The 25,112-nt window shown below is 43.3% G+C and overlaps 1 protein-coding gene across 4 annotated transcripts in view; it reads right to left on the bottom strand.

Annotated features, from left to right (window-relative positions):
• The window catches only part of SYN3 (synapsin III), a 493,528-nt gene that overhangs the window by 363,151 nt on the left and 105,265 nt on the right, over positions 1-25,112 (bottom strand). For all 4 annotated transcript variants that reach the window (XM_032266914.1, XM_032266917.1, XM_032266915.1 and 1 more), the window contains exon 4: positions 21,069-21,160. In XM_032266914.1, the coding sequence (XP_032122805.1) occupies positions 21,069-21,160 (92 nt within the window). The remainder of the gene's footprint in view (positions 1-21,068; positions 21,161-25,112) is intronic.

Below are 25,112 nucleotides of genomic sequence, written 5' to 3'. Positions count from 1 at the left end.
TGACTTTGCCTCTCTGAACCTCAGCTTCCTAATCTGTGCACTAGTTTACTACAGGGACAGGATCTAGGCAGAGCTGCCCAGCACACAGTAGGCCTCTGTGGATGGCAGCAATTCTTTATTATGATGATGGAGACAGTTTAGGAGAACCGTTTGCTAAAAGACCCCAAATCCATTATGCATGTTTATCTTTGTGCTCCCAGGGTCTTGAACAAGCAATGTCTTCATCCAGTTTTTAAAAGACACTCTAATTCTGTCTCAGAATATACCGCCTCCCTTACTTCCCCCCAAGCTGAAATTTGGCCAGCTCAGTGCCTGGCTGCTGGCCTGAATTTCCAAACACTGTTGGTTTAGCATTTCTCAAATGTATCCCATTAACACTATGAACCTGTCAGCCTTCTCTCTCCTCTCTGAGCTCAGGTCCAACCATCATGACAAGAGACAGAGCCAGTAGCGTGAGCCTAGCCTCGCAGACTCACCTCTGTGAAGCAGGGCAGTGCCCAGATCAGTCGGCCTGGGACTGGGGGTACCTGTCAGCATTTGCATGAGGAGACACACATACAGGCGGTGTGCTCGGAGACTTGGAGAGGGTGCGTTGGAATGAGGGGCTCTGGGAAATGCAAGCAAAATACATTCTTCGGGTTGGCACTGGAGGGGAAAAAACAAGACCTTGAAGGAGGCTTAGCAAAAAGCCACTGCTCTGGGAATCAGGAAATAGTTCTGCCCTGGCACAATCTCCAACTCACTCTGTGTGTCATTGAGCACGCTACTTGCCCTCTCTGTGGCACATTTATTTTGAAACGAATGGGTTAGGCTAGCCCATGAGTTTCTAAACTTTTGCGTGGCAGTGGAACTCTTTTTCAGAAAAATTTTTACTTGGAATTTTGAGATATAAATAGATGAAAGTGGAACTAATTTTCTGGTTCAAAGAAGTGGGGGTATGGAGAGGGGAGCTGGAATTCTGCCCACTCTATCCCATACCCCCCAAAAGCTCAAAGAAACTAAGAGACGCCTCTGTGGAACAGGGTTCGAGAACCACATGATGTGATGAACGATCTGCCCTGACAGCCTTGGATGCTGGTAGCTACAGCTGCCACTGCTGATAACAGTAATGGCTATTATTTATTAAGTACTTTCTTTGTGCGAGGGACTGGACTTTACTTCTGTTTTCTTTAAGAGTTAGTAGAGAGCTCTGATTCAAACCCCAGCTACACCAACTGAGCAGCTGTGTGACCTTCAACAAGTTATTTGGTTGGTGCAAATGTAATTGCGTGTGGAGCCTCAGTGAGAGAGGCCCTGCTAATGCGTGCATGTCAGAGGCAGCAGGGGCCACATCCGAAGAAGAGTGGAGCAGCAGAATTAACAAATAAAAAGTGTGGGGAAGAAAAAAAAAAAGAAAGTAATGGCAAACATCACAATTACTTTTGCACCAACCTAATCGTTAACCTCTTGGTGGCTCAGATTCTTCATCTGGAAAGTAAGTTGTTCAGAAGACTCAAGGAATTAATCTCTCTAAATGTGCTTAGAACAGTGGCAGGCACATAGTAAGCAATTGATGCTAGCCATTTTTATCATGGCTGTGGATTATGGCTAACCTTTCTAAGTACCATTCTGTTTCACAGGTGAGGGAGCTGAGGCTCAGAGAGGTGAAGTAAGTGCACTTAGGTCACACCAATAGTAAGTGACAGAGGGAGAACCTGAATCTAGGTCAACTTAACTGCAGGCTTGTGGTCTTAACAACCTGCCTAAGCTGCTTTGCTCTTGACCCAAGAATTCACTTGCAGACATAGGGTCAAAGCAATTTGCTCAAGGAGTTTCCAAGTCTAGATAGAAGAGTTGCTAATGATGACTGTAGTGATTTATGCTTATAGGAGCTCTGGTTGGTGTCAGCAGTCTGGGGTCTGGGCCTCTTCGCAAATCCAGATCCCACACCAAGAGGAAGTATTTGGTTATCAGAGCCCAGGGTTATACAATGTTCTTTCCTGCAAGCCACGTTCTCCGGCCTTTCCTACTGACCTATAAGACATCTGTCCAAATTAGAAAAAGGGCGGAGGCAGCCCCAAGTTAGAGCACAGGTGAGCAGACATTAGGCTGATTTTCAACCCCTATTTGGAGGACACCGTATGCCTTTGTGCAGTGCACAGGCTGCACAACCTTACACAATCATCTTGACTCTTCTCCTGCTTCAGTGTTTGCTGGAGAGAAGTGCAGAGAGAATAAATGCTGCCAGATGGGAGACAAAGAATGGGCTCAACCTTGCCCTGACACCTGTGGGGGCCCAGGGTGAGGGGCAGCAGGAGCATGGAGGCGGCACAGGCAGGAAGCAAATGCAACCCACACAGTCACTTTATCTCTTTATGTTTCTTTCTCTCAGCTCCAAGGGTGGTAATAAAAGATGGCTGTATGGCTCTCCCCAGGAAACTGAATAGGAGCCAAACCATCATGTGGTGAACAAATGCTGTGATTGCTCCACTGCAGAGCTGCTGCTGCACGGTATTAAAAAGGTGACAACCTCTCCTCTGACCCCTGAACCATGGAAATGGGTAGTCCCCAGCCCACCCACTCAGAAAGCCCCAATGCTCTGTCACCAGCAGAGGCCCAACACCCACTCCAACATAAGAAAAAGAAGGTGGCATGGTGTCGTTGTCAGAACATGGACTTTAAATTCAGACAGAGCTGGACTCAAAGATCAACTCTCCGCCCTCATAAGCTGTTGAACTTTGGGTAAGACACTGAACCTCTCTAAGCCCTGATCTCACATTTATAAGATGTAGCTTATCATACAAATCAAGCAGAGAGAATGTAAGAATTAGCAATAATAAATGCAAAGTGCCCAACACAGTTTCCTGACACATAGCAAGTGCTTAATACATGGCAGTTATACATATAGTTCCTGCACTGACTCAGCAAAGATGGACAGTTGCCCGCAGAGCTTTGGGCACAATGAAAGTCAATATGAAAGGGTATCAGCGGTTTCTCTGAGGAGTGAGTGACATTTGAGCTGAGGCAAGGATGAGCAGAAGTTTTTTTTTTAGGTGAAATAAGGTGGGAAGAGCTTTTCAGGCAGAGGGAACAGAATATGTGGGGACCTGGGGTAAGAAAGAAGAGAGAAAGATTGAATAGCTGAGAAAAATTGATGTGGCTGAAGCTGAAACAGTAAATTAAAGTTTTAGAAAGCTCACTCTTGGCTGGGCACAGTGGCTCACACCTGTAATCCCAGCACTTTGAGAGACTAAGGTAGGAGGGTACGTTGAGGCCAGGAGTTTGAGACCAGCCTGTGGAACATAGTGAGACCTCCATCTCTAGTAAAAAATTATAATAAATTAGTCAGGGGTGGTGGCATGCACTTGTAGTCCTAGCTACTTGGGCAGCTGAGGTATGAGGATCACTTTACCCCAGGAAATAGAGGGTGCAGTGAGTTACGATTGTACCACTACATTCTAGACTGTGCAACAAGCAAGACCCTGTCTCTGAAAAAAAAAAAAAAAAAAAAAAAAAAGCTTACTCTAACAAGGCTACATACTGATAATCCTGGATAATTACAACAATATGACATCCTGGCAAAGGCAAAACTATACAAAGTTTGTGAAAAGATCAGTGGTTGCCAAGATTTGGGTGGGAGGGGTGATAAACAGGATGTTTAGGGGAGTGAAAATATTCTGTATGATACTGCAATGGTAGATACATGTCATATATTTGCCAAAGCCCATAGACTAAATAACACCAAAAGTCAGCCCTGAGGTCAATTATGGACTTTGGATGATGATGGTGTGTAGATGCAGGTTCGATTGTGACAACTATGCCACTCTGGTACAGGATAGTGAGGGAGGGAAGCTCTGCATGTGTAGGGGCAGAGGCCTATGCAAACTGTACTTTCTGCACAATTTTGCCATCAACTGAAAACTGCTCTAAGAAGTAAAGTCTATTACTTTTTTTTTTTAAAGAAAAAAACAGAAAAACTCTGATTACTGTGTAGAGAAGAGATTGGGGGTGAGTAGGGGAGAATGTGGACCAGTGAAGTTTTTCTGTTTTCTTGCTGGGCTCCTAGGTGCAAGTTATAGACGCTCTGAGAGCTTCAGTTTCTTCATCTGTGATATGGGGACAAGAATATAAAGTGACACAGTGTGTGAGGAAATGTCTCGCAGAAAGCCTGGCACAGGGCAGCATTCAATTCACGCTGGCAGAGTGGGGAAGATTGACAATGCCAAGAACCGCAAAAGGTGTCAGGACACAAGAGCTCTTTGTGTGGGAGAGTGGGCATCCTGTGGTGCTGTTTTGTGGCGGGGCTCACTGTTTATTGGCAGGAACAAATGAAAATAGCAAAAGTCTCCCTGTTTAATGGAAGAGGCAAAAATATTTATCCAAGTGTATGTTCCAAGCATAAAGTTGTGTTTTGTGCTTTGATGAAAATCAACAATATTCATAGCTAAGAGTTTTTGGGTGCTGACTATATGGCATTGTTGCAAGGCATTGTGGTAAGCGCTTAATGTGAATTAGCTCATTTAACTCTCCCATCCATACCTTGGATTAGGTTCTATTATTAGCTCCATTGTGTGTTTGGGGAAACTGGGGCACAGCAAGATTCATTAACTTGTCCAATGTAAGTGACAGAGCTGGCTTAAGAGAGAATCAAAAGATACAAACCCAAGTTAACAGATGAAATGGGATGAGCATGCATAGAACAGTTTTGAAATAGCACAAAAAAAGATGTAGTCAAGGACTAAATCATGTAGAAAGCAGCATGGTATAGAAGTTAAAAGCATGGATTTAGAATAAGTTAACCTGGATTTAAATTCTGGCCGCTCCATTTTTTGGGTGACCTCAGGCTTCCCCATCTGTAATATGGGGATAGTAACAGGCCATATCATGTGGAGTTGTTTTGAGGATTAATTTGGAAAATGCATGTAAGCTCACTAGTTTATCACATTATATGGCAAATAGTAAGAACTTGGTACATGTTTGAAAACGAAGGCTACTGAGATTTCTAAAAGAGTAAATTTGGAGCTTCAAGCAAGGAGTGGGGCTCAAACCAAGGACCCAGTTGGCTGCAAAGATGAAAGCAACTTAACCTCTGCCTTCAGGGACCTGCCAGTCTGGCAGAGGAGGTAGGCTCAAATGCAAATTATTTTTTTAAAGCAGACTTTAACAATTATTCATTCAGCCAAAATAGTACTATTCATTCTAGGGATGGAGTGATTTATTTGCAAAACAGATAAAATTCCTGCCCTCAAGGAGCTTATATTCTGGTGCCAGAGGTAGGTAAGGAACATATAAGCAAGTGTAGCAGTAGCAGTGAGGGCTGTTAAAAAATAAGGCAGGATGAGGGTATAAAGATTCACCTGGGAGGTTATTTTTGATAGGATGATCAGAGAAGGAGGTGGTAATATCTGGGCAAGGCCAAAATGTAGTGAAGGGGTGAGCCATGTTAATATCTAGGGGAAGTTTTCCAGGTTGAGGAAATAGCAAGTGCAAAGGCACTAAGGAGAGAATATGCTTGACCTACATAGAACAGCAGAGGATGGAAGTACCATTGTGGGTAAGGGGGAGGAGGGTGGAGAGGCAGCAGAAGCCTAGATCATATGAGGTTTTGCAAACCATAGTCAGGACTGTGAATTTCATTCTAAGAGGGATGGGAAGCCCTTGTAGGGTTTTAAAGATGCATTTAGCATTTGATTTAGTTTCAGAAGAATCACTCTGGCTGCTGTGTAGAGAACAGATTGAAGGGGGAAATCATGGATTAGCATGTCTTCAAATTCTTTGGCCCTCCTTCCACTAAGAGGTGGGATGTCCTTAAACCTAGGTTTCCCCTGTGCCTATCTCTGGCCACTAGAATGAGGTAGAAGTGATGCTCTGTAACTTCTGATGCTGGTCCTTAAGATACCTGCAGCTTCTGCCCCTCTTGTAATGTGTCCTCTTGAAAACCAGCTACCACATGAGAAATCTGACTATGCTGAGACCACATGGCTGCGAGGAAGCTCAATAGCCACCTGAAGGAGCACCAAGGCACCAGACTGAGTGTGAAGCTTACTTGGACCTTCCAGCCCAGCCAAGCCACAAGCTGAATGCAGTCAAGTGAGTCATCCCAGGCAACACTGCGGAGCAGAAGAACCACCCAGCCAAGCCCTGCCCAAATTCCTGGCCCACAAATTGAAAGCAAATAAATGGTAGAGGGTTTATGCCACAAAGATTTGGGGTAGTTTGTTCCACAATAAGTTTTATTCAAATCTCCATTTTATAAGTGAGGATACAGGTCCAGAAAGGAAACAATTACTGTCAATAAGTGGTTGAGGTAGACTTTGATCCTACAACTTCTCTGGGCAAGTTCAATTTTTTCTTTTTCTTAGTTTATGACTGTTACTAAAATTTTAAAATTTATTTTAAAACCACATAGAACAAAATAAAATCATACAATATATCATTCTGTGTTTTAGTTGCCTGAATGTTGTTACTTTTTCCAGGCTAGCTGTGCAATGGCTTTTAAAGCAGGGTCTGTAGACCACTGGTGTTGGAGTCACTTAGGTGAAGCTTGAAAACATGCAAACTCCTGGGTCTCACCCAGGAACCTGACTTTCTGGTACCAGGACACAAGCATTTGCATTTTAATAAGTAGGGCAGAGGTTTCCTAAATTATTCACATCATGAAAGGTTTGAATGTCAATAAACTAGTGGATCAACAAGCCCTCAGGAAGCAGATGGACATTTTAAATGAAGATGGAGAGTTTGCAAACAGCAAATGAAAACTAAATGGAGCAGTCCATCCCTGTTGTGGGGCTCTTCTCACTACACTGTGTTGCCTGGGTGAGGTAGGGGCCCTAAGGTGATCTCCTCTCAGCTCTTCTTCCCATGAGGCTCATCTCAGGGAGCCAGGAAAGTTGTGCAACACTAGTCCTGGGGTATGAGATAAAGCAGGCATAGAGGGAACATTCAGAGAGCATTCACTATATTTCAGGCACTAGCAATTGAAAGACTTCCTCATTTAGTCCTCAAAAAGAGGCATTCTTTCCATTTTACAGTTAAGGAACCTGGAAGTCAAAGAGGTAAGATTACTTGTGCAAAGCCACACAAACAGAAAATGAGGAATCAAGATTTCAACCCAGAACTGCCAGACACCAATGCTAGTGTTTTTTTCCAATATCAAGCTGTGCCAACCAGGTGGAAAGAACGTATGATATGAAATCACATCAGAATTTGAGCCCCATTCCTCCACTTGTCAGCTATGTGGCCTTGGAAAAAAAGTCCTTTCACTTCTTTCAAAGAAAGGATGAAATATCCTACCACTGAGAAGTGGGTACCCAGCAGCCATTTAGTAAAAGGTGTTTGCTTCTGAATTACAAGAGGCCAAGATGCTAAGGCCAAAAGTCTGAAGTGACCACTGGGTAATTTCTCACACAGTGGCATGTGTCAAAGCGGGACAGGCCCTGTGCGACGATGGAGTGGGACCCAGAGCCGGAGCCATTCCGGGTGTGGCTCCAGCATGTGGGAAAGTGCGCAGGGTCGGCAGGGCGCAGCCAGCGATCCCCAGTTTCTGTGCTTCTGGGAATCAGGAGCCACACTGTTTTTCTCCGTCGGACCCGAGCTCTCTCTCCCAGGGGAGTTGGCAGATCTGCCATTGGCCTGTTGGCTGGAGGTGCACAGCAGCGGAGCCTGGCATCGCTTTACAGGCTCACACTGCCTCTTTCTTGTGCTGCTTTCTTCCCATTCCCACGCCCCACCTCTGCAAGTCCCCAGGGATCCTGCTTTCTCTGGCAGTGGCAAAGGCAGAGGCCCTGGGCGAAGAGATTAGATGGGGCCTTCCCCCTCCAAGGCTGCTCTGCTGAGCCCCTGGACAACCCCAAGTGCATGGCCTTACAGACCCCATCCCCTCCTGGGGACAGAAGGCTGTGTGTGGTGTGCTGTCAGGAAGTCTGTGCCTGGTGCAAGCTAAGGCCTGACTCCCCTCAGCCATGAGCTTTTCACTTTGCAGAGTTGTATTATTCAGGCAAAGAGTCGGCCGGTCATGAATGCCTTCAGCAAAGACTTAGGCGTTGTGCCAGGCGCTGGGGCCACAATTCGAAAAAACAGTTCTTAACTTGATCCTCAAGGAAGGTTCAGTCCAGGGGGAGAAGGGGAGAAAATAATAATTACCCTCCTGAACCAGTTACAGTACAGGAAGAACAGTAAGACCAGGACACATAGCTGTTGGTGAAGGGCTGGTTCATCTTTCATTCATTGAGCAAATAGTTATTGAGAACCTGATATGTGATATGGGAATATAGTGGGAACAAAGCAATCTTTCTGCCTATCTAGACTTTCTGTTCTAGAAAACAAACAACAAAATAAATTACACAATAGTGTGTCTTATATATCTATATTATTTAGTATTATATAGTATTATATGTCAACATATTATCAATATAGCTAGAGTCATTTCAGGCAGTGATAAATGTTTGAAGGAAAAAAAATGCATAGTTGGGTCTAGAGTAGGGGCAGTATGGTCTGGCAGGGTCTCCCTGAGGAGGGGACATGTGATCAGAAACTCAGGAGCTGCATAGGTGAGAGTGGTCACATCCATGGGAATGCTTCAGGAAGAAGGAGAGCTAGCAAGCACCAAGCTGGTGCCCCAGACACCATGGACATACTTTACACATGCCACAAGTAGGAAGTGAGGACTCTTTGTCCCCACTTCAGGTGGGGAGGCCAAGAGCTAGAAATAGGGAGTGACTGATCCAAGGCCTTGCAGCTGGGAGAAGGTAGAGCCGAGATCCAGCCCAGGCAGCCTCCTTTGCCTATGCAGGTGGCCTCTGTGCCATGAAGCCAGGCTGCCTACCTGAGCTAGTCCTAAATGCTTTATGAGCTCAGAGGCTGGCACCAAATTCAACTTCAGGGTGGGATGAGAGAAGGGGCCACAGAAGCACAATCTTGATGGATGAGAGTGAGGAACGCACCAAGCCAAGGAAGTCTCTGCCTTTCTCCTTCCCTTCGTCTGGCCCCCAAGCTGCCACTTACCTGTGTGCACGTTCACCCAAAGTCAAGAGGGAGTGAAGCTCCAGCCCCCATATACATAGGGCTCGTTCCACCCACTCTATTTCCCTCTCCACTTAAGTCACTTCCTTAACAGGCCTTCTCTGCTTCATGCATCTCAAATACCAACTTCTCTGTATTCCCTCTGTTTGCTTCGCCCATTTCTCACGACCTGCCCTTAGCCCACATATCTGCTTACTTATTGACTGATTGTTTTCTGCAACTCTAATATCAGCTCCACAGGAGCTATTGTCTGTTTCATTCACCACTGTACCCTCTGTGTCTGGCACATAATGAATGAAAGGAAGGAAAGGAGGAAGCAGCTTAATGTATATGGAAACATTTAGGAGAGGCGAAGGGAACACTTTTCCAAACACACACAGGTACCTGGATGTCAGTGCAGGAACTGTGCTCTATGTAATCCTTGCCAGAGTCTGCCTGGCACTCAGAACTTGCCTCTAATAAATTCTGTTGAATGAATAAATGAATATCTGGAATTTGAAATTAAAAGTTCAGGAGGCCCAAAAGAATCTGGGCAATTATGTATGAAATAAGAGCAAAGAAATTTTATTATAAAAATTAAATTTCTTGATGGGATGTTAGAGAGGTCCCAGGATAGAGATTCAGGAGTTGAAGGCTGATTGTGGCTCAGGAGCTGATATGCTGAGAGGATTTGGAAAAGCCACCCTTCTCTCTTCCCCAGGCCAGTGTGCCCATCTGTAAAATGGGGACACATAGAAAACTCTAAGGGACTCTTCTGACTCTGGAACTTCAAGATTTTATAGACCATCCCCTCCTCTGGGACAAGCCCATTCCTCTCCCTCTTACCCCAAACATCCTCCCTGCAAATAGTAAACCAGCGTGGGCACTGGGGAGGGGGAGGATTTGAGAGTCTCTGATGCCTTTCCTCAAGGCCTTGCGTTACTGATGCTTCCTGGCTCCCTCTCTTCAGCCCTCTCTGAGGTCTGACCTTCTAATGAGCGGAAGCACATTATCAGCCACTGCGGTTTGAACGGGTGCCTGTAATTTAGTGTTGCCTAATGCTGGAAACTGAGAGCAGGACTTGCATAATTAGATTGGGGCCTCATTAATGTCTGCTTCCTTGGGTGTTTTTCATTCTTGGTTTCTCCTGCCCTGTATTTGCAATCCCCTCTGTCTGTATAAACATGGCTGTTCCTTTTTATCTCTCCCTTGTGGAGCCAGGCTGGAATTTGGGTCCAGGACAGCCAAGGCACCCACAAAGCATGAATTTTAACATGCCCCGATGGTCCTTGCTCTGCTTTCTAAACAGAGAACCTGGATGCCTGGGTTGTGCTTACACACCTTGAACTGGCGGGTCATCCACCCTGGGTTTGGGTTTGGACAAAAACCAGAGGAAGGAGGGCTACCAATGCAACTGCTGCAAATACTGATGATTTAACCAACTTGTGTGCAATGCTCGGCCATTTACAAAGCACTCCTAGAATCTGACCTTGTGAGCAGGGACTTACTTGGTTTGTTTTGTTCACTGGTCCCCTAAGAGTTATTCTCTTTTCGTGCCCTCCTGACCCCACTCTATGCTTTTTTCCATTCTTCCCTGCCCTGCTCTAAGCTACAGAAGATGGGTCCCTGTGGGCAGCATCAACTCAGTTCCCTTGCTGAATGGTTTCTGCTTGCCTTTGGCCAAAGTGAGGCCCCAGCAGGAGACTGGAAGGCAGAGGGAGAGAAGTGGGGTGGTGCTTCTCTCTAGTGCCCACCCTGCTTTAGGGCCATGACTTTGGAGGTAGCTGAGTTCCCCCCCAGTTATAGCTTCAAAGGACCAGCTCTCCTGCTCAAGTCTAGATTAAACCTACTAGATTTAGTCTAGTAATTCTATTTTCCCCTTTTGTCCCTTCACCCCGAGGGATGATAATGGTTTCCTTCTGTTGTTGGATTCTAAATAACTCGTGTTCCCTTAGCCCCTCATACTCTTCTGTATTGCCCCTTCATTAAATCCTCTTTATTTAGACCATTTAGGGGTGAATTCTGTCTTTTGCCTGGTCTCTGTCTGATACAATACCCAATGTCTGAAATGGTCCCTGGAACATAGTAGGTCCTTAATAAATGTTTGTGGAATGAATGCACAAACTTTTCACATATGACACCTCATGTCATCCTTACAAAAAGTACGCAAAATAATATTATTACCTTTTACACATTAAAAAACACTGAGGCTCAGAGAGGTAAATTCTTATACCTGAGCAATAGATTTCTAAGGGAGGGCAACACTCCCATACTATACCCTGAATGAGCTGTAGCTTCACTCTATACCCTGGAGAAATCTCTACATACTACTGCTTTCTGTACAGAGACTGAGTGTCTACTCACGCCAGCCTGGTGTGGGCTCAACAGGACCAGAGGCTGGTGGAGTGGACAGAGTAAAGATTCAAAGACACTTAGAAATTCACCTGGTATAGAATCAGAGACCTGGGTTCAAATCCAAGTGCTGACACTTTCTAAAAGTGTGATCTGGGGCGATGAAATCAATGACAATGACTTAATCGTTCCAGTTGTGACTCAGTTTCCTCCTCTGTAAATGGTGCTATAATAATTATTATTACACACTTAAGTTAGTGATTATTCTGATCCAGGCATTGTTTAGCACTTCACATATACCAACTCATGTAATCCTCACTGCAACCCTAGGAGGAGGATTCTTCTTCTTTTTATTATTATTAGTAGCAGTAGTAGTAGGAGTACAGATAAGTTACTGCCTATGGTCACACGGCTGCTGTTACCATGGCAGATCTGGGATGTTCACCAAGGCAGCCTGCTCCAGAACTGTGTTCTTAACCTTCACGCTATACTGGCTGTCTACATTATTATTAGACCATCTCATGAGTTTGTAAGACTGGATAGGAAGACCATCTATGATGAGCACTTAGCACAGCCCTGGTGCACAGGGTCCTATCAATAGTGGTGACTGACTTTTCTTTGTTCCCCGCCTAAAAGTCAGATGCATGGATCCTCTCTCTATTTTTCTTCCATGTAGTTGTTCAATTGTACTCTTGCATGCCATTCATAGTGGAAAATGTATGGCTTATTTAAGCAGCTTTGCCCCTTGCCACACACAGACCTTGGAGCCAGATTGCCTGGGCTTGAATCCCAGCTTTGCCACTTACTGGCTGGAAAACTGGATGCCATTATCCCATCCATTGGTGTTTCAGCCTTTTTATCTATAAAATGGTGATTTTAATAGCACACACCTTATAGGGTTGTTGAAAGGATGAAATGAGTTAATTCACGTTAAGTGCTTGGAACAGTGCCTAGCACATAGGAAATGCTATAAAAGTTGTTTGCTAAATAAATAAAAGTTCATGAATTTTGTATGTGCAATTCAAGCTGGCTTAAACAAAAAGGGATTTTTTTTGGCTCAAGTCTGGGGATGAGTCTGGATCCAGAGCCTTGAATAACATCATCAGAACACTGTTTCTGTCTGGCTGTGTTTTCCTTTACCCTTGGCTTCATTCTTGGCAGATGGTTCTCTCAAGGAGAGAGGTGGCCACCAGCAGCTCCAGACATACATCCCATCAGCTCAGTGTTCCCAGCAGAACACATGTGCCTTTCATCTAAGAGTTCTAGCTTTGGCCTAGCTTGTGTCCCAGTGAGATATTCCAATTGACTAGGGCCAGTCATGTGCCATCAGCTGCACACACCACACAGACTGCCAAGTTAGGGAGGGGGTCACCTCAATGGAATCCTAGGTGCTGTACCCCAAAGCAGAAGGAATGGATATGGAGAAAGCCAGCAGTGGTCTGGTCTGCCATCCATCCTGGTCACCTGTATTAGTCAGGGTTCTCCAGAGAAACAGAACTAACAGGATATATCTAAGAGGAGATTTATTATGGGGATTGGCTCACATGATTACAGAGGCTGACAAGTTCCTTGAGATGCTGGCTGTGAGCCGGAGAACCAGGAAAGCTCATAGTGTGATTCAGTCAGAGATTGAAGGCTTGAGAACCAGGAGTGTCAACTGTATAATTTCCCAGTCTATGGCTAGAGTCTTGAGAACTGGGTGGCTGCTAGCACCAGTCTTGAAGTTTGAAGGCCTAAGAACCAGGAGCTTTGATGTGCAAGGGCAGGAGAAGATAGGTATCGCAGGATGAGAGAGAAAGATTTAGCTCTTCCTGTGTCTTTTTGTTCTACTGGGATCCCCAGTGGATTGGATGATGCCCGCCCACACGGTGAGGGAAGATCTTCCTTGCTCAGCCTACCGATTCAAATGCTAATCTCTTCCAGAAATACCCTCATAGACACACAGAGAAATAATGTGTTATCAACTCTCTGGGTAAATTAACCATCACATCATCTTCCCTTGTGAGAAGATGCTCAAAAGGGAAGCACTTGTGAGAAGCACTCTCTCACAAGGTGCTCCATGTGAGAGAGACTTCAGGAGATATAGGCCTTGCTCACAATGCATACTGGAAGTGCTTATAAGCAATTTCAATACAATGTCTACCTGTCTTTGGAAGAATACACAGCAAGTCAACAGCACTGCTCAAGATTCCTACTTTGGGAGACAATAACGAGGGCTTGTTATGGCCCTGTATGCCTGTGGAAGAGTCTACTGTTTTTATTTATTTATTAAACTTTTATTTTAGGTTCAGGGGTACATGTGCAGTTTGTTATACCAGTAAACTTGTTTACTGGTATAACAGATTATTTTGTCACCCAGATACTAAGCCTAGTACTCAATAGTTATTTTTTTTTATCCTCTCTCTCCTCCTACCCTTCAACCTCAAGTAGGTCTCAGTATCTGTTGTTCCCCTCCTTGTGTCAATGAGTTCTCATCATTTGGCACCCACTTATAAATGAGAACATGTGGTATTTGGTTTTCTGTTCCCGTGTTAGTTTGCTAAGGGTAATGGCCTCCAGTTCCTTCCATGTTCCCGCAAAAGACATGATCTCCTTTTTTTAATGGATGCATAGTATTCCATGTATATATACAACATGTTCGTCATCTAGTCTACCACTGATGGGCATTTAGGTTAATTCCATGTCTTTGCTATTGTGAATAGTGCTGCAATGAACATTTGCATGCATGCGTCTTTACTGTGGAATGATTTATATTTCTTTGGGTATATACTCAGTAATGGGATTGCTAGATCAAATCATACTTTGGAAGATTCTACTGATTCCCCCCACTGCAGGACACACTGAATCATGAGCTACTTGGTGTGTGTGCACATTCTTGTGAGTCTGACATCCTGTAACAAATCTTGCTAAAGCGAGTTAGCCGGCTGAGATTATAAGCACCATCCTGGGCATGAGACAGAATAAATCTCAACAGCCGTATGGGTACGTGAACACAGGCCTTTGGCTATACAGGCAATGTCATCACAGCCCTGGCTACTCGAAATGTGATCTTTCAATGGCAGCATCAGCAGCATCTAGGAGCCTGTTCACATCCTTGCTGCTCAAACTGAGTCTGTAAGACCAGATGCATTGGCTTCACCTGGAGTTCAAAGAAAACTAAAAATCTCAAGCCCTACCTGAAGACCTAATGGATGAAGATCTGCATTTTAACATGAGATCTCCAAGAGGTGTGTACGCACATTAAATTTCAAGAGGCACTGCTGTATTCATTCTCTAGGTTTGCCGCAGTAAGGTACCACAAACTTGATGGCTTAAAACAACAGAAATGTATTCTCTCATGGTTCTAGAGGCTAGAAGTTCAAAATCAAGATGGTGGCAGGCTGGAAATGGTGGCTCATGCCTGTAATCCCAGCACTTTGGGAGGCCAAGGTGGGAGGATCACTTGAGCCTGGAAGGTTGAGGCTGCAGTGAGCAGTGATCACATCACTGTACCCCAGTCTGGGTGACAGAGCAAGACCCCATCTCTACCAAAAATTTAAAACTTAGGCAGGCATGGTGGCATGTGCCTGTAGTCCAGGCTATTCAGGAGGCTGAGGTGGGAGGACCGCTTGAGCCTGGAAGGTTGAGGCTGCAGTGAGCAGTGATCACATCACTGTACCCCAGTCTGGGTGACAGAGCGAGACCCTGTCTCAAAAAAAAAAAATGTTGGCAGAGTTGGCTCTTTCTGAGGGCTTGGCAGGAGGTGCCTACCTCCTAGCTTCTGATGATTGCCAGCAATTCTTGGCTTGTCAATGTATCTCCCCAATCTCTGTTTCCATCATCACATATTCCCTGTGTCTAAATTTCCCTCTTTTTATTAGGACACGAGTCATATTGGATTAAGGGCTTACACTCTCCAGTATGACTGCACCTTAATCATCACACCTGCAGCAATGCCATTTTCAAGTAAGGTTACATTCTGAGGTGCTAGGAGTTAGGACTTTATCTTTTTCTTTTTTGGGGGCAACACAATTCAACTTACAACAACTGCCTTCAAAGTCTGCCATTTCTGAATACTGGAAGAACTGCCGATTAACAAACACCTGGAACATTTCTGTAACTTTATTTTTGTAAACAATCTCGTAAATTCGGGGAATATGGCAGGTCTAGAATAAGACTTGGAGACGTCTATTTCTGCAAAGTGATTCGTGTGTTCAGGCAGCATACCTAGGAGTGTCCTTAGCTTTTCAGCCAATCCAGCCCCAGTGCAGGGTCACCATGAGAACAATCTGGGAATGTTTCCAACTTTGGCTGCCACTAGAATCACCTGGGGAGCTTTAAAAATATGAATACCTAAATCCCACTCTCAGAGATTCCAGTGTAATATGTTCCAGACATTGCCTGGGTATCAGGATTTTAAAATAATTCCTAGGTGATTCCAATCCACAGCTAAATTTGAGGACCAATGGGATAGATTTTGTGTGTGTGTGTGTGTGGCCTGGTCTCACTCTGTTACCCATGCTGGAGTGCAGTAATGCAATCGTGGCTCACTGCAGCATCCACTCCCAGGTTCAAGTAATGCTTGTGCCTCAGCCTCTCAAGTAGCTGGGACTATAGGTGTGCATCACTACACCTGGATAATTTTTGTATTTTTTGTAGAGACAGCTATGTTGCCCAAGCTGGTCTCAAACTCCTGATCTCAAGCAATCCACCTACCTGAGCCTCCCAAAGTGCTGGAATTACAGGTGTGAGCCATCGTGCCCAGTTGGGATAGATATTCTTGTTTCTACATGTTACAAATGAAGGAGATCCAGCCATCCTTCCAAATAAGGAAGTAGGACACAAGTACTACCTTTTGCCCAAAGTACATACTTTAAAATTTCCCTTTGTGAAGGTCTGTTAATGTTTTTATTTTGCCATCATTCATAAAATATGAGTGCAGACAGATCCCTAAATAATAGCATTTTAGGCTTTTTACAGTTTTTATATGAAAAATGAGGGTGCCATGAAAAAGTACATGAATGTATATATTTAGCGTTATTCCCCAACTCTCCAATAATCATGAACTTCTTTATTTCTCCTTGTAGTTCTGTCAATTTTTGATGTATACCTTGAGGTATTTTTGTATAGTGCTTATAAATTTAAAATTATTATTTCTTCTCAGTAAATGAATCTTTATCATAATAACTTACTGCCTTTTCCCTAGTAAGGCTTTTCACCTGGGAGTCTATTTTTCCCCCAGATATTAATGCAGCTCTATCAGTTAGCTTTCTTTTGCTCCACGGTTGCATAGTATAGTTCCCCCTTTCTTTAACTTTCAAATTTTCTGTATCTTATGTTTTAGATGAATGTCTTGAATGTAATACATTTGGATTTTTAAAAATTTACACTGATAATCTTTCTTTTTAATTAGAGCATTTAGTCCACTTATATTTAATGTAATTATTGGTATACATACTTTGGTGATAAAAATATTTAACAACTCCCAGGGTACATTGTGGAGTTTGCAGTTCTCACAAATGACCATGAGAGGGCGACTCCAGAAGATGCCAGGCATTTATAGCCTTGAAGAGACAGGAGAAACCAGGCATTCACTCTCTGGGGTTCCACTACTACTTCTGAGGTTCTTCCCTACAATGTCTGGGCATCCTCTGGGCAGGGAGAACAAGAATATTGGCTGGAGGACAGGAGTGTGGTGGACTGGGGGACACAGGAACAGTCCCACGGGGTGAGGGGGGCTGAAGGCACTCAGCAGGCTCAAGGCAATGGCTATTTACCAACCCGAAAAGAAAAATTCAGTATTTCAATAACCAGCACTGTTATATAAGCAATTCAGAATGATACCAGATCAGACCTGTTGATATATTTATTGGGTGTAAATCAACCATTTACTTTGTGTTATTGTGTTGGGTTTTAAAGCCTGTTATTAATAAATATATTTATTTATTTATTCTTTTTTTAAAGACAGGGGCTTTCTTTGTCACCCAGGCTAAAGTGCAGTGGCATGAGCATGACTCACTGCAGCTTTGATCTTCCTGGGCTCTATTGATTCTCCCAACTCAGCCTCCCCAAGTAGCTGGGACTACAGGTGTGCACCATGCCCTGCTATTTTTTTGTATTTTTCATAGAGACTGGGTTCTACATGTTGCCCATGCTGGTCTCAAACTCCTGAGCTCAAGCAATCTACCCATCTGGCCTCCCAAAATGCTGGGATTTACAGGTGTGAACCATCATACCTGGCCATGTTTACTTTCTTCCCTGACAACATAAGGGCCTCCCAACATCTTAATTCCATTTACCCTCAACCTCTACTAACTTAATGTTGTGTACTTTAATCCTTCATATATTTTTAAATCTATAAAATTATTTGTATTGTCTTTTGAAGACATCATCTATTAAGACCACTTTCTTTGCTCTTCATATAATCTTGCAGCCCTGTTAATCTGAGATCATTTTCTTTCTGCTTGAAGTACATGCTTTACAATTTCCGTTTGTGAAGGTCTGTAAATGTTTTTATTTTGCCATCATTCAGAAAAGATGTTTCTCTGAGGATAGAATTATAGGTTGGCAATTAATTTCTCTCAACACACTGAAGACATTTTTCCACCATTGTTCTCCGGAAGTCGCCAGTCTGTTACTTTAATAAAAGTACAGATGTTCCTTGACTTATGAAGGGGCTGCAACCCAATAAATCCACTGTAATTTGAAAATATCCTAAATTGAAAATGGATTTATTACACCTAACTTACCAAATGTCATCGTTTAGCCTAGCCTACCTTAAACATTATCAGAACACTTTATATCAGCCCACAGTTGGGCAATATCTTTGAACAAAAAGCCTATTTTATAATAAAGTGTTGAAGATCTCATGCAATTTATTAATGTTCTGCTGAATGAGTGTTGCTTTGCATCACCATAAAGTCAAAAAAATCATAAGTCAAACCATTATAAATTGGGGACCATCTGTAATGTGCCTTTTTCCCTCTGTCTTTTTCTTTCTAAATATCACCATTGTGTCTTGGTGTGGAATTATTTTTATTTATCCTGCTTGAAATTTGCTGAGCTTCTGTTTTTGGTGGTTTGGTATCTTTCTGAAAGAATCATTTCTTCAAGTACTGTCTCTGATGTTTTCTTTTTTACCTCGCTTTTTTTAAGAATCTAATTAAATGAATGTTAGACCTTCTCCTAGGATCTAACAATCTTTCCTTCACCTCCAATCTTTTCCTCTCTGTGCTTCGTTCAGGATAATCTCTTCAGCTGTACCTGTCATTTCATAAATGCTTTTTCAGCTGTGTCCAATGTGATGTTAAACACAATAATTTTGATTATTGTAGTTTTCATTTCTAGAAGTTGTGTTTGTTTTTTTAAAAAACTCATTTATGGTACACAGCTCATGCCTGTAATTCCAGCACTTAGGGAGGTTGAGGCAAATGGATCAGGCATTTGAGACCAGCCTCACCAACCTGGCGAAACCCAGTTTCTACTAAAAATAAAAAAATTAGCCAGTTATGGTGGTGTGGGTCTGTAATCCCAGCTACTTGGGAGGCTGAGGCAGGAGAATCGCTTGAACGTGGGAGGCAGAGGTTGCAGTGAGTCACTATCATGCCATTGCACTCCAGCCTGGGCAAAAAGGGTAAAACTCCACCTCAAAAAAAACCCGAAAAACAAAAAAGAAAACACCTAGTTACATCACGTTTATAGTATCCTATTCTCTGCAGTTATCTCCAAATCTGACTTTTTTCAATTTGATATGTATAGTTTTTAAAAATAATCTGTCTGATAATTCTATCTTTGAGTTTCTGTCTCCATTGTCCATTGTTCCTGTTTCACCTGGTTATCTTTGACTATGCGCTAGCTATTATACAAAAAAAATTATTTGAAGGATCATTTGAAGCCTAGGATGAAAGTGCCTTCCTTTACATAGAATTTTCTTTTATTTCTGGCATGTCTGGGATCACCATAAACCAAGTTCAAGGCTTGAGGTTTCCTGGAGGGCTGAGTTATTCAAGCTGCAATTCAAGCTGCAAGTACTTGTGAGGGCTCACCTACTTGTAATTCATGTTTACCTAGAAGGTGTAGTCCCTTGGGGGATCTCAGCTTATTGTGGAGAGTGTCTACAGTTATACTCCCTATTCTGAGTGGCCCTGAGTGTTGATTTCTGTCTCCCTTGCCCTCACTAAGCTCTCAAAACCAGTTTCAAATTTGGCTGACCTAGCGAATATTCTCAGGATACAGGTGGCTTGGTACTCATTTACCTCTCTGGGTTTTCATTTTCCCATAAGTCTCTTTCTGGTAATTCCTTACCGTCACAGCAACTCTTAGAAGGCCTTGAAAGACTGTAATTATTTAGTAGTTTTTAAGTTGTTTTCAGTAGAAAAGCTGGTCCAAATGACCTAGCCCATCATTACTGGAAACAGGAAGCCATGTAATATCTTTCATGGCATATGGCGGGCACTCAATAAAGAATGGCTGAATTAGTAGAATTATCATAATTTCCCAAATGATATGGTTTGACCATGTCCACACCCAAATCTCATCTTGAATTGTAGCTCTCACATTTACTCTGTGTCATGGGAGGGACGTGGTGGGAGGTAATTGAATCATGGATGGAGGTGGGTCTTTCTCATGTTGTTCTTGTGACAGTAAGTCTCAAGAGATCTGATGGTTTCATAAAGGGGAGTTTCCCTGCACAGGCTCTCATTCTCTCTTGTCTGCCATCAGGTAAAATATGCCTTTCACCTTCTGCCATGATTATGAGGTCTCCCCAGCCACGTGGAACTGTGAGTCCATTAAACCTCTTTTTCTTTATTAATTATCTGGTCTCGGGTATGTCGTTATCAGCAGCATGAAAACAAACTAATACACCAAACATGCACCTTTTTTGGGGGGTCTGTCTTTATTTGCAGAGGCTGTTTCCTACTCTTAGGATATATTTCTCCTTCCCTATACCCAATCTGAGAATGTCCACATTCTCCCATTGGACCAGGCTCAAAACAAATGTGACCTTTTCCTCAAAGTTTTTCCTGTTTTCCCTCCTTACCCAAATCTGAATCCTATCTCTTCCTTCTCTAAACTCTCATGAGATCTAATATGTATCGTTCTCTGGGTACTTAACTAGAGAGCAATGTATTTATATACATGCTTATCTCTCCTATGGATATACACATTCTTATCATTTCTGGCTTCTAAAGAAACCCCTCACTTGCTCTCCAATTCAGCATAAATTACAAACAGATTTTTTTGAACATGTTATATATCTAGTGCTTTTAGTTTTGGTCTACTTGGGGATGATTCTATGAATGTTTAGTCTGCCATACTGCAGGAAGCTAAATTTCATTTATTCTAATAAACCCTTCCATTTGTACAGCACTTTAGAGTTAATAGGGTGCTGTCACACATGTGAGTTTCTGTAAACTTCAGCAGCCTCTAACTTCAGCACTGCTATCATCATGCTGCAAATGAGAAGTAGAGGACAGAAGAGACTAACTAATATGTCACAGCAGAGCCTCAAAGCCAGAAATGGAACCCAAGTCTTTTCTCTCCAAGTCCAGGGCTCACTCCAGGACACCACAGGTGCTGCCTCTAAGATGTGTGCCGTGGTCATTACTACTGCAACCACACCTGGGAAGCAGACATTCTGCACAGGAATGTATGTGTGGCACAGGATTCAGGTCGCAGGCAATGGACGGAAGGATGGGCTACATGAGGTTCCAAGTACATACTTCTCAAAATGTTCTGCATTTTTTAGTCCTACTTACCTCACCACTTTGGTCCCATTTCTCATGACCTGCATGTCCACCATGCAGCCCCCCGTCACATAGGCCGCTAGGTTCAACTCTGAGAATTCAGCCTGAAGGAGAAAGCAAAACAAAAAAAGGATTCATCAAATACCAATGGTAGTAACAACGGTTAACACATACTGGGTATTTAGAGTTGCCAAATATACCTTTAAAGCTCACTTCAAACTTAGGAAGTTGGTGATATTATTTTCATCTTTCTTTTTGAAAGATGAGGAAGCTGAGGCTCTGAGAGGCCTGGTGATAAGTCCAAGACAGCATAATTAATACAAGGCCAAACAGGATTCAAGTCCATGTGTCTCTGATTAAAGGACTATGCTTTTAATCCTTGCTAATTTCTGCCTCTTTTAAGGTGGAAGAAGCAACTGCAGCTCCAAGACTAGAACATGCCAGATGCTGTTCAATGGGACATTTTCTCTAGATTTAGTTTACCTTCATATTCTACAGTAGTATGGCATCATGACTCCATAATAATTTATTGCTATTAATGGACCCACCCCCCACCCTGGTCATCTGCCCAATTTTCTTTGCTTGGTAATGCTCCATCCATCTGGTGACAGCAGCAGCATCATTTTTGTTCACTGACATACTGCCCTTTTGGTCACAGTTGATGGGGTAAGCGTCTGACTTGTAGTGGAAGAATGAGCTATCCTTCCCTGAGAGTTTGAATTAATGAGTGAGTGAGTCATGTAGTTTCTTTCTTGGTGGTTGTATCTTTAATGCACAAACCTGGGTGCCATTTAGGACCATGTTTTCTGTCACCTACACTGGGAAAGCACAGAAAACCAGGGTAGAGAGAGAGAGAGGAAGAGAGAGAGAAAAAGGAATGTCACAGTCACCAAGAGAGAGGCAGGGGCAAGAGATGACATTTATGTGCCAGCTACAGACCTACTTTGGATTTTGTGAGTTCATCTTTTGGGTTGCTTATTTGTTTAAGCAAGCTTTTGTGGATTTCTGTTGCTTACAGCCAGAGTCCTATGGCACATATCTCTCTTACCAGATAACATGCTCCTTGGGATTTCTTGCTATGATCATCTGTCTTAGTCTCCCAGGGCTGCTTTAACAGGTGGATTAAAAAGCATAAATTCATTCTCCACAGTTCTGGAGGCTAAAAGTCCAAAATCAAGGTGCTGATAGGGCTGGTTCCTGCTGAGGGCTGTAAGGGAAGGATGGCTTGTAGGTGGCCATCTGTTCCCTGTGTCTCCTTACATTGTCCTCCTTCTATATCCAAAGCTCCTCTTCTTATAAGGACACCAGTCATATATGCCACATTCACTTCATTATTTTATTTATTTTATTTTATTTTATTGAGACAGTCTTGTTCTGTCACTCAGGCTGGAGTGCAGTGGTGTGATCTCGGCTCATTGCAACCTTCGCCTCCCGGGTTCAAGTGATTCTCCTGCCTCGGTCTCCTGACTAGCTGGGATTACAGGCACCTGCCACTATGCCCAGATAATTTTTGTATTTTCTGTAGAGACAGGGCTTCACCATGTTGGTCAGGCTGATCTCAAATTCCTGACCTCATAATCAGCCCGCCTTGGCCTCCCAAAGTGCTGGAATTACAGGTGTGAGCCACCATACCCGGCCCACCCTTAATTTAATGGCCTCACTTTGAGTTGATTACCTCTTTAAAGGCCCTATCTCCAAATAAGGTCACATTCTACTGTGGGTTAGGACTTCAACATATGAATTTTTGAGGTCACAAGTCAACCTATAACACCATCAGCTAAAGTGCATAGCACCAAACTGTGCCTTATACACAGTAGATACCAAAAGCAAATTCTTTGTGTTTAATGGATAAACAACCACTCACTTGTATAAGGTCTTCACTATGTGCCAGGTACTGGCCTAAGCACTTTACATATATGAATTTATTTAATCCTCACACTTGTCCAGTTGAGGAAACGGAGGCAGAGACAAATAATGTGCATAACATCACAGAGTAGGTAGCAGATCTGGTTTTTAAACCCAGGCAGCATGGCTCCAGGGCCCGTGCTTTTAACTGCCACTCTCCATGGCCTGCACTGTTCAGGTGAATGAGGCATTTGGTGGAATATAACCGGGAATTTTAGGGACCCAAAAAAACAACCCATTTGAAGAAACAAGTTTACATTGAAGGGAAATATCATTTCATGACAATTTAACTGTATCTCCTTGGAGTCATTTAACAGAAATTATGACCAAAGACCCAGCCATCTCCCCAGATAGCATTAAAGCAAACTGGGAGTACTTAGCCTCTTGCTGTAATTAATAACCTCATTATGCTGTTGCAAGGCGAAAAGAAAAGATCACTGTGAATGAGTCCAGGTTAGTAAATAGTGGTAATGACCTAGTTATTAAGTCTAACGCCTTAAAAATTCAGTCCTATCATGTTCAAGATTCTTAGTTGGCAAGGTCACAAAGAATTAAGAAAAGTTGTTGCTTATGTGTGCAGATAAAAAGACATTAGAAGAAAGTTGCAAAACAGGATACCTGGTCACCAAATATATGCAGAGGGGGTGTGAAACAGAATCCTGGAAGATAGAATCTCTGACTCAAAAGTGGCAAAGACCCAAGGGCTGTCTTGCTGCCCAAATGGAAAGAGAGATACCTGGAGAGAAGTCACACTCAGGCTTGGATATACAAGTTAGAGGTTCATCTTGTTCAGAGGTGGGTGGGTGTCTAGAGTTATTTCTCAGCTGTGGTTTATGGATAATTACAGGAGATAACTCCCTGGGCTGCAAGGTAGCCAGCCTCTGTGGGATCAAGCAGAGAGCTGGCCTAGCAAAGAAAAGGGGCATTCTTCTGTATTTAACTGTCTAAAACCTTCAACACCATGGAAATGAACACAGAGGTGTCCAAACCACCTCCCCTTCAAGATAGCTCGATAGCTTTCATGGTAGAATATGGAAGAGCCACCATTTGGAAGACTCTCAGAGCTCTCGTAAAAACTGTAGTGAATTGAATTGTATTTCTCAAAAGGCTATGTCCAAGTCCTAATCTCTAATACCTGTGAATGTGACCTCTTTGGGAACTAGGGTCTTTTCAGATGTAATCCAGTTAAGGATATCAAGATGAAAGCATCTTAGATTGGTGCGAGTTGCGGGGGAGGCACACCAAATCCACTAACAAGTCCTTAGAAGAGAGGAGACGAGGAAAAGACAGAAAGACACAGGAAAGAGGACCACGGGAAGACAGCAGCAGAGATGGAGTGAGGCTGCCACAAGCCAAGAAATGCTGAGAGTCACTAGAAGCTGGAGGAGCTAAGGAAGGATTCTCCCCTAGAGCCTTCGGAGGGTGTGCACCTCTGCTGAAACCTGATTTGGGAATTCTAGCCTCCAGAACTGGAAGAAAATAATTTTCTGTTGTTTTAAGCCACTCAGTCTATGGTAATGATTAGCACAGTCCTGGAAACTAGGAAACTAAAACAGTAACTCTGGGAATTGAATGCAATTTCAGTATCATATTCAAAGTCACCAAGGCTCAAAGAAGGTCAATGTGGCTGGGTAAAGTTCCTTTATCCACTTCACCAAACACAGGCACATAGAAATCTGCACCCACATTCATTCTTTCTCTCTCCTCCCCCTACACACAAAAAAGTTAGTTATATCACAAAAATGCTATTATCAGAATTACTTAAATTTTCTGCATTAGCTAACCTTTCGACCACAAATTATTTTGACCTCCACTGTTTTTGGTGTGATTTTTTTTTTTTTTTTGAGATGGAGTTTCGCTCTTGTTGCCCAGGTTAGAGTGCAATGGCATGATCTGGGCTCACTGAAACCTCTGCCTCTCAGGTTCAAGCAATTCTCCTGCCTCAGCCTCCAGAACAGCTGGGATCACAGGCACCTGCTACCTTGTCCAGCTAATTTTTATATTTTTAGTAAAGACAGGGTTTCACCACATTAGCCAGGCTGGTGTCGAACTCCTGACCTCAGGGCAATCCACCCACCTCAGCTTCCCAAAATGCTGGGATTACAGGCGTGAGCCACCACACTCAGCCGATGTGGTATCATTTTAATACTA

Source organism: Sapajus apella, unplaced genomic scaffold (genome assembly GCF_009761245.1).
Source record: "Sapajus apella isolate SASKATOON/1434 unplaced genomic scaffold, GSC_monkey_1.0 scaffold162, whole genome shotgun sequence".
Lineage (NCBI taxonomy): Eukaryota > Metazoa > Chordata > Mammalia > Primates > Cebidae > Sapajus > Sapajus apella.
Note: the sequence above shows the minus strand (reverse complement) of the source record. Positions and strands in the feature narration are given on the sequence as shown.